This window comes from Jaculus jaculus, chromosome 1 (genome assembly GCF_020740685.1).
Source record: "Jaculus jaculus isolate mJacJac1 chromosome 1, mJacJac1.mat.Y.cur, whole genome shotgun sequence".
NCBI lineage: Eukaryota > Metazoa > Chordata > Mammalia > Rodentia > Dipodidae > Jaculus > Jaculus jaculus.
This window is the reverse complement of record NC_059102.1, coordinates 16623301-16638746: the sequence shown is the minus strand read 5'-3', so window position 1 is coordinate 16638746 and position 15446 is coordinate 16623301. Positions and strand designations below refer to the sequence as shown.

General features: G+C 42.5%; 1 protein-coding gene across 1 annotated transcript in view; it reads right to left on the bottom strand.

Annotated features, from left to right (window-relative positions):
* The window catches only part of Pdzd8 (PDZ domain containing 8), a 75138-nt gene extending 60314 nt beyond the window's left edge, over positions 1–14824 (bottom strand). Inside the window, exon 1 of the mRNA XM_004659302.3 lies at positions 13938–14824. Within this exon, the coding sequence (XP_004659359.1) occupies positions 13938–14809 (872 nt within the window). The 5' untranslated portion in view covers positions 14810–14824. The remainder of the gene's footprint in view (positions 1–13937) is intronic.
* Between the last annotated feature and the right edge of the window lie 622 nt (positions 14825–15446).

Genomic DNA, 15446 nt, shown 5'->3' with positions numbered 1-15446 from the left:
GTGCCATCATGGCTGACATTTTTATGTTGGTACTGGATATAGAACTCAAGTCCTCATGCTTGTAAGATAAGCAATTTACTGATTGAGCTGTCTCTCCAACCCCTACTCTGTCTTGCTTCTCCCCCCCTTTTTTTTGGGGGGGGTTCCGGGTAGGGTTTCACTCTAGCCTAGGCTGACCTGGGAATGCATTATGTAGTCGCAGGGTAGCCTTGAACCCACTGAAATTCTCATACCTCTGTGTCTCAAGAGTTAGATTAGAGGTGTGTGCCACCATGCCTGGTATGGTGGTTTGATTCAGATGTCACCCATAAACTTAGGTGATCTGGGTGTTAGGTTCCCCAGCTGATGGCAACTGAAAATTAATGCCTCCTGGAGGCAGTGTATTGTTGGGGACAGGCTTATGGGTGTGCTTATGGGTGTTACAGCCAGTTTCCCCATGCCAGTGTTTGGCACACTCTCCTGTTCCTGTTGTCCACCTTACGTGGGCCAGGAGGTGATGTCCACCTGCTCATGCCATCATTTTCCCCTGCTATCATGGAGCTTCCCATCGAGCCTATAAGCCAAAATAAACTCTTTTTCCCAAAAGCTGCTCTTGGTTGGGTGATTTCTACCAGCAATGAGAGCCTAACTGCAACAGGCTTATATCTATTACTATTTCCCACAAGAAATTTAAAACAATAGTATTTATAAGTGCTAGAACATATAAGCCTGCTTGCAGGGTGATGGTGTCATAACATCATGTGACGTCCAGAAAACTCTACTATAAAAGAATGAACAAGGTGCTGGAGAGATGGCTTAGTGGTTAAGGCCTTTCCCTGTGAACCCTAAGGACCCTGGTTCGATACCAAAAACCCATGTAAGCTAGATACACAAGGTGGCACATGTGTCTAGAGTTAGTTTGCAATAGCTAGAGGCCCTGATGTATTCATCCTCTCTCTCTCTCCCCTCCTTTCCTCTTTCTCAAATAAATAAATAAAATATTTTTCAAAAGAATGAATGAGAAAGGCAAATAACATTCTTGTATTAAAGGACAGTTTTAGCTTTTAGGGCTCTTTTAAGGGCTTAGGAAATCTGTAGTAATACCTCAACTCCACTTTGAAAGCCACTGAGTTTCACTGTATCAACTCTTTATCGAGGCAATTCTTCTAACTACTGTTTCTTTCTTACAACCACACTAATAAGGGTGGGGGGGGGAGGATTGTTTTAATTTATTCTCTTCAGCACTAATTATTTATGCAGCGAATAATACCTTGGCAAGTTGGTATTAAACATTTATTGACTAAACTGAGTCTCTTCCAACATCTTGTGGAATGGGGGAAAGAAAATATTCTAAGGAACCACATTGGTTTGGTAAAGACACTAGCAATTTCATATCAAACACAGAAGTGTGCTCATCTTCCGCTAGCTGGATGTATCAAATAGACAAATTCCTTCAAGATACTAAGTACAGAAGAATCTGAACAAGACAAATGAGGAGAAATTGATAATTCAGTTATGGCTGTTTCCTAGTTGTCCTTTACCTAAATAAAACCAAATTACCTTTGAAGTGAAACTGATTTTGACATTGTTTGTATCTGTCTATTTCAGTTTATAGTAATTACTTCACTCAATCTGGAATTTACTAAATGACAATGCTTGTAGGATAAGCAATCTGTATCTGCAGATTGACAGCAATCGACAAGATCTTTTAGGGTAAGATCCAGCCTGCACAAGAAACTGGAGAGTGTTAAATATGGGCACCATGTATTTGTATAACTCCTTTCTCTAAAACCTTTAAAAACTGTTTTTTTTAATTTTTTTAGAAAATATTTATGTATTTATTTTTAGGAGAGACACTATAGGCCACCAGGACCTCCTGTCCCTGTAAACATATTCCAGACACGTGTGCTACTTTGTGCATCTATCTGGCTTTATGTGTATATTGGGAAATAAAATCCAGGCTGGCAAGCTTTGCAAGGAAGCACCTCTAACCACTGAGCAATCTCTCCACAGCCCCAAAACTAGGTACTGTATTTCACTCAGACTCAAAAATAATAATCAGTATGATTTTTTCCAAGGACATACTAAACCAAGAAATCTATAGTAATTCTAGAAATTTTCCTTTTCTCCTAACCCTACTTCAGGGCCAGAAGCTGAGCTACTTTCAAGAGACCTAAGAGTTCAGATTATTTCCTAAATTCCTAAGCAATCGCTACCACAGTCTGGTTCAATAAATTCTCGCTGACTATCATGATTCTCAGGTTGGAATCCAAATCATCACTCCATGGTTATTAAAAAGTTCAAGTATTTTGAGTTAGTAATTTACTCAGATATTTTAAGTAGGTAGTGTATTTAGATATTTTAGGTGTATAATTTATTTGGTTATATTAAGTAAGCAATTTGCTTAAAAGTAGGTTACAATTTACATATAGTGTATTTATGGGCTTATTCCTAATCAGGATTATCAAGAATTTTCTCTTCACATTTTACTCATCATAGGGCTGAACTAAATTTTGTTTGTACTACTGACTAGACCAGCACTAGGAGACAAAAGGACATGTTTTGCTATGAATATTTAGTTAAGTTCTTGCCATGTCAAAAGCTAACCATTCTGGTCAACTTAAAATCTTGCCATTTAACACTGAGAACTAATCTTTTGTTAAAGTTAAGCAAATGCAAACCCAAATATCTCAGTATGCCACCCAGCCTATCATCAGCTCTGTTCTTCCTAAAATACATTGAGAATTCATGGGCAGACATGCCCAATCTGCTGACGAGAGAATAAAGAGAAATGTGTTCTACAACATTTTGCTGATTTCACAAAACTTGGCAATTATGCACTAGACTAATAAAAATAGGTTTATTGTTATTCTATATCAGGACAGGGAAAGAATGAGCTACAGTTTATCAATATTGACTTTTCTAGGAATATGAAATTAAAACCCACGGCTTCTGGAGTGTTAGGGAAGGCTGCAAACACATCTGCTTGGCTTTCCACTTTGGTGTAGAGAGGAGAGGGGGCAGTAACCACAGGGTGCCCAGACAGACCCTGGAATCCTTGCAGCAAAGGGATGGAGACCTCAATCAGAACAGCCCGCCTCCAGGCATGGTGAGGTGCAAGGCATACTTCCCAAATACTCATTTAAGAAAGTTTGGGTTATTTATCATCAGCCTGTGCCTACAATGACAACCTTTAGCCATTAAAAAGTTAAATATGCTCCATACACTGCTTAGAAATCCTACAGAGCCTGAATTCAAAATCACTTCACTTACATGCCTGAATTCATTTTGTGAAAATTCATCATTGCAAACTTAGGATTTTGGAAATCTCTGTACATAGGCACACATAAACATACTGAATTTCAATAAGAAAATCTCTAGCACTTAAAGAATCAGTTCACTTTTATAATCTAGGATGTAAAAGGTGGCATTTAAAATGGCAGTCTGAAAAGCCAGGCATGGTGGCGCATGCCTTTAATCCCAGCACTTGGGAGGCAGAGGTAGGACGATCACCGTGAGTTCAAGGCCACCCTGAGAATGCAGAGTGAATTCCAGGTCAGCCTGAGCTAGAGTGAGACCCTACCTTGAAAAACCAAAAAAAAAAAAAAAAAAAAAAGGGCAGTCTGAAATGAGAGCCCTTGACTTTCTGTGGGAAAAGCTTCCAGAAGAGGTAATAGCAAGGGCCCTGTGGCAGAATCATACTTGGAGTATAAAACAGCCAGAAAGCATGGATGAGCAGAGGAAAGCGAAAGAAGATGGGTCAGAGATAGAAAGAATAGTCAAGCGTGAAGTAAAGCATGAATGAGTTGGTTCCACCCACACTGTCTGGAGGGATACCTTCGTTACTGACAAATACTAGGCTAGGTCACACCTAAATATTGCCATTTTGTTATTAAGGAGAGAAATGGAGGGAGAAGATGAGGGCAGGAATACAGGAGGGAGGAAGAGAAAAAAGAGTGCTATCTACTCTTTGTGGAAAAGGCTTAGGTATGTGTTTGGATCACTTAGGTGTTATTCCTCCTGCATAATACTGGTTATAACAGGACTAGAGTTTTAGCTACAAGTATATTAACTGCTTATTCAATACTACTTAAATGTCTAAATAAAATAAACTAGCAAAAATGCTTTTTAAAAATCCAGCATCTAATCAATGAAATAAGTGAAAGAAATTCATGGCATCATCATTTGTACCAGTGAGAAGTTAGGAAGCAACAAGGAAGTAGTAACTTGTGGCACTACTAATCAATGTTATTCCATTTGCTTGTTAAAACAAATGAAGTAGGTATATTTAGAAAATGAAAGATATACTGTGGATGGAGGAGAAAGATAGTAACACTAGACTACTAAGTATGATCCTGCTTTTGTAAATTAATAATAAGTTAGAATACATTTCTTAAAAAGTAGTTTTTTCCATATATTACAAGAGACTTTCCACTTTGATATTACATTATTTTCAAACTCCCTGAATTTTTTAATGAGCTTATTATTTATTCATAAAGGAAAATCATGCATGTTTCACCTACAAAATATATGATACATCACTAGTAAAATGTCTGATTGAAAGTAATCAACGCATTTGATTGGTCATAAAGGAAAGATACCTACGGGTTATTATCCACAATTAAATGTTATCCCCATCACCATTTCATGCACAGTCTTAGGAAAGTAAGACTAAAGAGCTTTTGTCCAAGCAGTCGATCTGGTGACAGTGCTGATACTTGGACTCAGATCCACGCTATTCCAGTTTTATCTATGAGCAGAGTTCATCTAAATGCTTCTCTACAGCCTGGGCAAAACACCCCCAGCTAATTCCATACACAGTGCTGGCTTTCTCTCCTATCATCCACAGTTCTACTCATCTGAAGATGAACAATGCTCGTTCCTCCCCCCCCTCAGTCAAATACGTAAGTATACAGTTTTGTGCCAGGGTTAGCAATTCAGTAAGAGAGATTTCAGAGCTGTTCTGTAAAATGTCTACTCATGACCAGGCAGTTGACTTTCTGACTTTCCAATAAAGAGTGACATGCTCTACTGTGATGACAAACAAGTGTCAGTATGTCCGCATCCCTCAAGTACTTCCTGGTGACATTCTTTTGAGAAAATGATGGGATGAAAGGACAATTTCTAACTTTTGAACACTGTATTTAAGGACAGAAACTTTAACTTTAGATGTCTTGAACCACTGAGTTGAAGTCAGACAGCTATAGAGAAATTTTACCAACAGAGCAAACAAGAGACAGACAGGCAGAGACAGAAAAATTATACTTAATCAGAGCCTTGTGAAGAAATGCTTGCGCCATGCAATCTGGGATCCAGACTAAGAAGCGAAACAAGACCATACAGTGCACTTGCAGCTTCAAAGTTGAGTCCTGTCTATGTTTTCAATCTGAAGTTTATGAACCCTACACAGGCTTCAAGGGGACTACTGATTTCATGAAAGTAAATGAAAACCTACTTGAACATTTTTTTGACAGAAATGAATCTACAGCTTGCATGAACTTTCCAAAACTAAAACCACAAGACAAAGCCAGGACTTTCAAGAAGACTGGGAAGTGCTTTCAGTGTGCATGCATGTAAACCTATTTTTTTTTATTTTTTAAAGAAAACATATTAGATTTTTATTTTTTATTTTTTGTCTTTAAGGGTTAAAAGAAGGAAACCACCAAAACTTTCCTGTAAAAAGACAGGCAGTAGATATTTCTAAATTTGCAAGTACATATGGTTGATCCCATATTTTTAAACAAAATTAAATCTGAAATTAACTTAGAATAGTTGTTTTATCTCTATAGATACAGCATGGGGCACTGGGGATCCAAGATTTTTTTTAATTGGCAGCTTCCATGCATACAGACAATAAACCATGATAATTCCCTCTCCTCCACCACTTTCCCCTTCACAAATCCACACTTCATTATATCCCCTCCCTCTCTCCATTAGCTTCTCTTTTATTTTGATGTCATCATCTTTTCTTTCTATTATGAGGGTCCAAGATTATTTTTTATTTATCACTCTAAGAAAGTCACTAATCCCTTCTAAGTCTCTATTTTCTTCATCTGTTAAAATGAGATACCCATCTGTTGTACTCAGGTTCACACTGCTCACAGGAAACACCTGAACAAGAGAAGCTTGGGGGGGGGGGGGAAGGTTTACATTGGCTTACAGAATCAAGAAGAAGATCCCCAATAGCAGGGGAAAACAATGACATGAGCAGAGGGTGGACATCATCTCCTTGCCAACATCAGGAGGACAACAGCAACAGGAGTATGTGCCCAAAACTGGCATGGGGAAACTGGCTATAACACCCATAAGTCCATCTCCAACAATACACTGCCTCTAGGAGGTGTTAATTCCCAAAGCTCCATCAGCTAGGAACCTAGCATTCAGAACACCTAAGTTTACGGGGGACACCTGAGTCAAACCACCACACCATCTTTCCCACATAGAAGTGAGGAAGAACTGTGTTGTACTGCCCATGGTGCCTGGCACATGCATATTTAGGAAACTCATTTTATTACCAAGCTCATATAGTAGATTGTTAGTAATACCTGTAAGTCAATAGTAAATGTTTGACCAGGCATGCTCCTCTAATATAGCCTACTTTATGATGGTCTGTTTTTGCATTTCTAGAAATAAACTATAACTTTTGGGATAGCCAATACACAGTACATTACTGGTTAAAGCCTAAGTCTCTCCTCACCCTCTTCTTCCCTTAGATTTCTAAAGAAGACTTGTCAATACATTATTTTCCATCTAAAGTGTTTGAAAGCCGGGCGTGGTGGCGCATGCCTTTAATCCCAGCACTGGGGAGGCAGAGGTAGGAGGATCGCCATGAGTTCAAGGCCACCCTGAGACTCCACAGTGAATTCTAGGTCAGCTTGGGCTAGAGTGAGACCCTACCTCGAAAATCCAAAATAAATAAATAAATAAATAAAATAAAGTGTTTGAAAAACCCAAATCACTATAACCGTTACTTTCAGGAAACTCACTGTACAAAAATAAACCTAGCAGCAAGCTACAGTACACATGTGTGCTAAGGAACCTAAGGTCCTAACATACAGCAGCCCTTCCTGATCCACAGTGGACATGCTTGAAGACCCCAGAGGATGTCTAAACTAAAGACAATACTGAACCCTGCATATAAGGGGTTTTCCCATACATTATATACACACACACACACACATATAAAATAAAGTAATCAGTTAAGTGCCTCAGCAGATATACTGATCTCTTCCTGTTTTTTATAATCTGAAGGTCTTAAATATAACCAAATGTCACTATATAAGCTTTAATTATTGCTTGCCCTAGAAAAAACAGCACAACAGCATAGATACCTTATAATCATTTTCATCACCCACACAGTACTTACAACACTAGGTATGGTAGTCTGTGGTAAACACTTACTGAAAATAAATGACTCCTTTTTAAATGACTTTGTGATTCAGCTCAGAAGATGATATTGAAATTTCATATATAAATAGACATGAAAACAGGTTTCTTCTGAGTAACAGTATGAGAAAAATCACAATAGTTTAAAAATTAGCTATCACATTATGTCGTTACTCCAAGACAACTAGCATAATATATATACCAATGCCACTGTTTCTCCTATCTCAAAGTATCTAATCTTACTTCCTAATAAAACTACAATTATGGGCTGGAGAGATGGCTTAGTGGTTAAGCGCTTGCCTATGAAGCCAAAGGACCCCGGTTCGAGGCTCGGTTCCCCAGGTCCCACATTAGCCAGATGCACAAGGGGGCACACGCGTCTGGAGTTCGTTTGCAGAGGCTGGAAGCCCTGGCGCACCCATTCTCTCTCTCTCCCTCTATCTGTCTTTCTGTCTGTCTGTCGCTCTCAAATAAATAAATAAATAAATAAATAAAAATTTTAAAAAACTACAATTATTCTAATCACTAAGAAATTCTAGTATCTATTTTTAAGTATTTTCCAATCAAAGTAAAGACATCCCTTTAAGGTTTTTATATGAATTAGTATGAAAGAGAAGTAAGTACACTGCACTATCCTTAATGTTACTTTTGTCGGTGGTCTGTGCATTTTCTTTCAAAGTACTTAATAGGATATAGATGTTGTGTGGAGGATGTGCATGTGTGCATGTCCATGTGGAGACCAGAGGCTGACATTTGGTATCTTCCTCAATCTCAATCGCTCTGCTTTATTTACTGTGGCAGGGTCTCCTGCTCAAACCCAGGGCTGGCTGACAGAGTTAGCTGGCCCTTTGTGCTGGAGACCACCAGGCATTCACATGGGCCCGGGAACTGAAACTCTGGTCCTCATGCTTACATAGCACATGCTTTATCCCCTAAGCCATCTCCCTAGCCCCATGGGCATAGATTATTTAAAACCATCTTTCACCGGCTGTGGTAACACATGCCTTTAATCCTGACATGCAAGGACTGAGGTGGAAGGATCACCATAAATTCAAAGCCAACCTGGGCTATAGGGTGAGATCCAGGTCAGCCTGGGCTAGAGTGAGACCATTTAAAAAAAAACAAAAACAAAAACAAAAAAAAAACAATAAAAAGACTGGAGAGATGGCTTAGTGGTTAAGGTGCTTGTCTACAAAGGCTAAGGACCCAGGTTCAATTCCCTAGTTCCAATATAAAGCCAGACACACAAAGAGGTACATGTACCTGGACTTCATTTGCAGTGTCTAGAGGCCCTGGCACACTAAGTCTCTGTCTCTGCTTGCAAATAAGTAATAAAAAAAAAAAAAGTAAAACCATCTTTGCCTTAAATAAACAGTGAAATTTAAAAATAAACTATAATTAACATTAAGAATAAATGATTTTCTTCTTCATTCCAGAAGACCAAGAAATAAATTATTATTTAGTAACAGCATATAGATTAATATAAAGATGTCACAGCCCTACCCCTCACCCTGAGGACAATATTCATCATTGTTCTCCAATCACTAAGGATAGTTGAAAATGTTTCACAAGAACATTTCAAAATGTTTTTCAGGAGTAAAAAAAAAAAAGTTATGGATCAGAAAACCTGCTGTGAACCTATGCAGTGAATTTTCCCTAAATGTATTCCATAGTCGTTAAATTCAAATATTTATATATTAAATTCAAATTATTTATATGTGTGTGTGTCAATGAGTAGGTATCCTGTCTTTTGTAGATCAGAGAAGTAAATGCTTAATTATTGACCAAACCCACGAAAGCAAAATACCTACTTTAAAACTGAAGCAAAAAACAGCCATAGCCTACTTACTGGCACTACATGACTGGAGAATCACTGGGGCTCACAAAGAGCAGCCTTGGGTCGAGGGAGAGAGACTGCCCCAAGGAAGTATGAGCAATAAAGAAGGGTAACCAATGTTCTCCCCTGGCCTCTAAATACAAGTGCATTAGGTGTATGGTATCTGTGTATAACAGTGCATGTACCATACAGACCTGAGCTTCAAGATGTTACAAATTTGTCTAAAAAAAAAAAAAATGACAGAAAACTAATCATGAAATTTGTCTCACCTTTTAACGTTGGCAAATTTAAAAAAAAGTGCATGCCAAATAGGAAGTATCCAAAAACAGTCTGCCCTTCCAGTATGTAACCAGCAAGTACCTGAACACAAAGTGCCCCGCCAGTAAGCAACCAGCAGCAAGTACACTCTGGCATCTGGCTTTAACAAGACTCTCAAATACTGACTGCTAAACATCCCCACGTCCCACAACAGGGCTATCCTCAGACTTCACAATGAAGACATGCTCCAGGTATCAAACACCACCAGTGATGTTCTCTTTTAAAGATCAATGTGGAGGTTAAAAGACTTAAAATATTTCTACTTTAGCACACCATTTTAAAGTATACATTTTCAAAGACAATGAAAAGGTGGCTAAACCAAGGAACTATCTTCAACACATCAGTGAACACATTTTCTGCATTATCACAATTCAGTTTTAAAAATCTAATGTGTTATAAATTAAACGCATTAGTGGATAAAACTGAGTGTTCTCAGCTGGGTCTTTAGGAAGCTACCACTTGGGGATTTCTAGGTGAAACCCTGAGACCTAACAGTTCTAATAGGCCCTTTCATTTTAGCAACACGAAACAATAAAAAGAAACACGACAGGGAGAAGTGACAAAAAATATGAACTGGAAAGAGATATGTTACATAATGATTAAAGTGCTAAAGAACTCCAAGAGTTATTACAATTTTCTTCACTATTTTAGCTCTAAGAAGATTAAATGGCTAAAGTGGATAAACTAGCAAGACCTTCTATTTGGAAACAATCTGCTGGATTAAAACAGAAATGCTATGCAGCATAGCGCCTAAAGGTTGAGCCTTACAATTTAACTTTAAAAAGATCCACCCATATTTCCAACTTACTGAGGGGGGTGGTTGTGGGAAGATATAGCATATTCTTTAATGGCATACTTTTAAACTATTGCTTAAGAACAATGCAATATAGCTTAAAAAGGAGGAAGGGAGGGAGGAGAGCAGGATGGAGGGGAAATGGCGGAAGGTACTGGGCCAGTACGTGCAGTGCTTGGTCTTAGGAGTGGGTGGGTACGTGAGTGTATTGCTGTTATTAAAAACCTGGAGCAACCAGAAGGGAACATCCTCTGTTTGCTAGTCCGCCTTACTGAAGGAACCATCATATTTTTTGTAGTGTGAATAATAAAGATAATTAAATATGGACATTTTGTTGCATTTATTGGATTGTAGCTCTGTTTAGGGTAAAGGTTTGGGCTGTGTAAAATGTTTCAAATATATTTTGAATTTGGAGAATTTAGTTAGAATGACTTATAAGTTTTTATAATTAAACATTAAAACTATTAAACACTTATTAGTTAGTAATGTATATATTCCCATTCCAAGAAACATAATGTATGATTGAAGTTGAAATAATTTCTTTACAGTTTTTTTGTTTTTTTAAGGGCGGCCTCATTTTATCAGAGCACAGTTGCACCACCCTAACTGTGTGACTTTAAACAAGTTATTTACTCTGAGCACCAATCTTTCAGCTAGTAAACAGAATAAACACTCACTGCTTCCTCACTGGGAGAATGAAGACCCATCTTGGATGTTGTGATGGCTAGTACTGTACTGTAGTACCCAACAGGATCTTCAGTCACCTAGCAGACAATTCTCTGGGACTGTCTCTGAAGGAGTTTCTTTGTCAGGATAACTGAGTGTTTGACCCACCCTAATAGTGAAGCAGCACCAGTCCATGTGGGAGATTACAGACTGAAAAAGAAAAGGATGAGCTGAACACAAGCATTTATTGGACTGAGTGACCACATTAACACCACATCATTCTATTCTTGGATGATGGACACTAACCTCAAACCATGAGCCACAATAAATAAACTTTTTTCCTCCCTTAAATTGCCTCTTCCTGGGTATTTGGTCATAGCAATGAGGGGAAAAAAACACTAATGTGTTACACTACATTCTCTTATCTGAAAACAGAATCAGCCCTACCACATCAACAGTTTTTTTTTTTAATTTTTTTTTAAATTTATTTATTTATTTATTTTGAGAGTGACAGACACAGAGAGAAAGACAGATAGAGGGAGAGAGTGAGAATGGGCGTGCCAGGGCTTCCAGCCTCTGCAAATGAACTCCAGACGCATGCGCCCCCTTGTGCATCTGGCTAACGTGGGACCTGGGGAACCGAGTCTCGAACCGGGGTCCTTAGGCTTCACAGGCAAGCGCTTAACCGCTAAGCCATCTCTCCAGCCCCCACATCAACAGTTTTAAGCACATGTGGCAAAGTGGCTACACAGACAGAAGTCAACCCTTCCTTTAGCTTGGTAAAAGAAAAGCGGAAACACATTCTTATTTTCCTTTTATTTTTACTAAGCTAAGAGAAGATTCTTCATAATTTCAACTTCTTGGTCAATCTCCCCCTCATTTAAATGTTACCAAAGTACAGGTAGCTGAGGAGGTTCTAAATTTTAAGGTGAAAGTGGTCTACTTCTGGTCAATATTGGAGCCCTAGCACCTAGACCAATGGCAAGAATATAGTGTCAATAACCATCTGTAGAATAGTAGTTCTTATTAATGAACTGTCCTCTCATACATATAGCAGAGAAATGGACATTTTTGGAGGTCATCATTTAATGCCATAATTAAACTTTATGCAATGCTTTAAAAAAGACAAAAGATCCCTTTGGATGTAATAAGAGCAATCTGTCCGCTCATAGTAGTGTTGCTAAATAAAACATATGCCGAAGTTTCTTCAAAGCAACAAACTTCTCAATAGCTCCATCACTCTCATTCAAAATTTCTTTCAGACCTAACTGAATTTAACTAAATTTCTAGTCTACATTTTTTAAAAGATTCTCAAAATGATATGCAACCTCAGCAAAGTTACTGCCACCTGCTATTCCACAAATAACTCCAAAATATTCACATCCTCGTCCCCACATTCCTCAACTACCCAGGTAATACCAAAATAGAAGATGTGGTAGATTATCAAAACCTGTAACAACCTTTTCTAACTTTCTTAGCAACACACTGCTCTAAGCATTTCACTGCTTAAACACTAAACTCATTTAGAACGCAGACACTCAAGACTCCAGACTTCAAGAAGGTTTCATACAATACTCTCTACACAGTACACAGTTAACAACCAGTTGTTAACACTCCTAATCTATGGGAACATTCCCACTGCACAATAAACATTGGCTGCCACCCAACTGCTTCAAACTGTAATTCTGATCTAAACAAAACAGAAGATAAACCAGCTACATACACAAGTCAGAAATCCATTTCAAACTGACAGTTTGTCTAGGATGTATGGCTTAAGATTGTGGCAGAAAACTCGTGATCAGAGGAACAGCGGCCTTCCACAAATGGTATTAGTAATGTAAGATTAACACAAGACTGACAGAATTCTATAGTAAAGAGCAAAATCTAAATGGGAAAAAACATTTTAGTTAACATAAAATTAATGGAGGTCATAAAGAGAACCTTACAAACATCATCTGTTGTAAAGCAGCAGGTACTGATAAGACACTACTCCAACAAGCCTTCCCAGATGCAAGTGGACGAGCCTCTGACTCTGCCTTCCAAAACTTCACCTCCACTTCCACAGCTACAATACATCAATCACAACAGAATATTGCATAAAACTAGACCAGTCGAGGCTGGAGGGCTTTAGATCATTAAAATTACTACCTACCACTTAAGTACTTACTATCTACCAGATGACTTGAGATACTGGGTGAGGAACTTAGAGCCACAGAGGACAGGCACCTGAGGGAGCAGAGTCTGGGTCTGTGTGTGTGCTGCAGAACTACCCTCAAAAGGACAGGTGACAACAGTTCAAACTGCAAAGGGGGGAAGTCCACTATGCACATGCCCTCAACTCCCCGGAACACAGTGCAGCTACCACCTCTGCTCAGCCATCCAAAAGCATTAAAGCAGATGCGGCCTGCTGGGAGGACACAGAACTGCCCTGGGCCAGAGTACACCCCTCACGCCTGCACGGTGCCCAGGAACAATTTCCCAGCGTGGCCCAGGCGATGCTGCAAAGCCAGTGAGTAGGTGGCCGCTGCTCCTTTGGTTGCAGCGCACAGTGTATACATACATACATACATACATACATACATACATACATACATACATACACACACACACATACACACACACACACACACACACACACACACACCGGGATGTCAGGGACCTCCTTCCCTTCCCTTCCCCACGTCATCTTAGACGATCCCACCCCGTCGCTAGCGCTGAATTCCCACGAACACGTGGAAAGGACGGTTCCAGCTGGCAGCGATGCCTTTCGGAAGGTAAAGAAGCATCTGTCCACAAGTTCGTTTCCTTTTACCTGGGGCCTGTCCAGGGAGGGATGGAGCGCTGCGGAACGGAAGGGGCCGGCCGTGAACAGCTTTTTAAAAACACCCTGCCCACTGCTGGAGGGACGGCCGGCCGCAGCCCAGGCCCGAGGACCACCCTCTCCCCTTCCCTTCTCACCTGATCTTGTAGCTGGGCAGGGTGTGCTTGCGTTTGATGACCTTCTTGAGCTGGTTGACAATGATGGAGGTGAGCTGGGGCATGGGGCGCCCTTCAAACTGGGAGCGCACCTCGAAGTCGATCAGCGGGTCTTCCACGAAGGAGAAGAACCAGTGGGTGAAGGGCACGCGGGTGAAGACGAAGCGCAGCCTCCCCACCACCCGGGACAGCTTGACGAACAGATAGGCGGACTTGCCGAACACCAGGTCCACGTCGATGGCCAGGTGGAAGCCGCCGGCGTACTCCACGTCGGCCTCGAAGGCCAGCTCCTCGGGACAGGCGGCGGGCGGCAGCGTGTCCCCCACGTCGGGGCCGTCGGGCTCGCCGGCGCTGGGGGCCACCAGCACGGGTCTCACGAGCCGGATGGTCTTGACGAAGGGCACCGCCTCGCCCAGGAACACGTCCCGCAGGCTCAGCCCCTCCAGCAGACGGCCGGCCGTCTTGGTCTGCAGCAGCTCCTCGAACTCCACCTTGATCTTCTTGGTGACCCAGCGGCGGGTCAGCGCCGTGTCCCGCAGCTCCCGGAACAGGAACAGGATGGTGGCGTTGAGGAAGTAGCAGGTCTCGGTGGTCGGAGGGGCGGCGGCGTCCGGGCTCGTGCCGCCGCCGCCTTCGGGGGACGGCTCCTCGGCCCCGCCAACGCCGCCGCCATAGAGGTACTCCCGCAGGGGCAGGCCCGGCACCGGCTTGACGTGGCGGAAGCCGTCGGCCGCGCGGGCAGCCTCGTCCTCGGGCCGCTCGGGCTGTCTGCGGTAGAGCAGCAGGAACTGGGCGAGGAGCGTGAGGAACGAGCCCAGCACGGCCGACGCCACGATCATGAGCAGCAGCCCCATCCCGCCGCCGCCGCCGCCGCCGCCGCCCGGACTCCGCTTCCCGCTCCCGCGGCGCCGCAGCTCTCCTCACGCCGTCGTCCCCGCCGCCTCCATCTTGAGCGCATCGGGCGCGACGCGGTCCCGGCCGAGACGCTTCCCAACGGGCCTGTGCGCGGAGCTCGGGCCCGGGCGCTTCTTCTACACGCTCCGGGAGGGGGATGGACTGGGGTGGGGGGGGACGGCCCGAGCGGCGGCGGCGGCGACCGCGGCGGCCGAGAGGAGCGGAGAGGGGGCGGGCACGGCGTCGTCCCTCCTCCCACCCCCCCAACACACAGGACCCTCGCTCATTGGCTGACGGGCGCGTGACGTCAGAGCGTGCTCGCTCCCGCCTGCGTCTCCAGGCAGCAGGCGTCCGGGCGCGCGCGCGGACGCGGGTCCTTGCTTGCCTCCCGGGCGCCCTTCCAGCCCCTCTCCCTCTCCTCCGTCCACCCCCCCCCCCCCGCACCATGCCCGTATTCCAGTGCCCGGGGTCCCACGTGGCTGTGGCTGTCACCTAGGGCTCCGGGAGCATCGCAGCGGAGGAGCGGGAGGACCTCGTTGGCCGAGTGGGAGGTCGGCGGGCACGACTTGGCGCGGTCGTCGGTTATCTTCTCGGCGC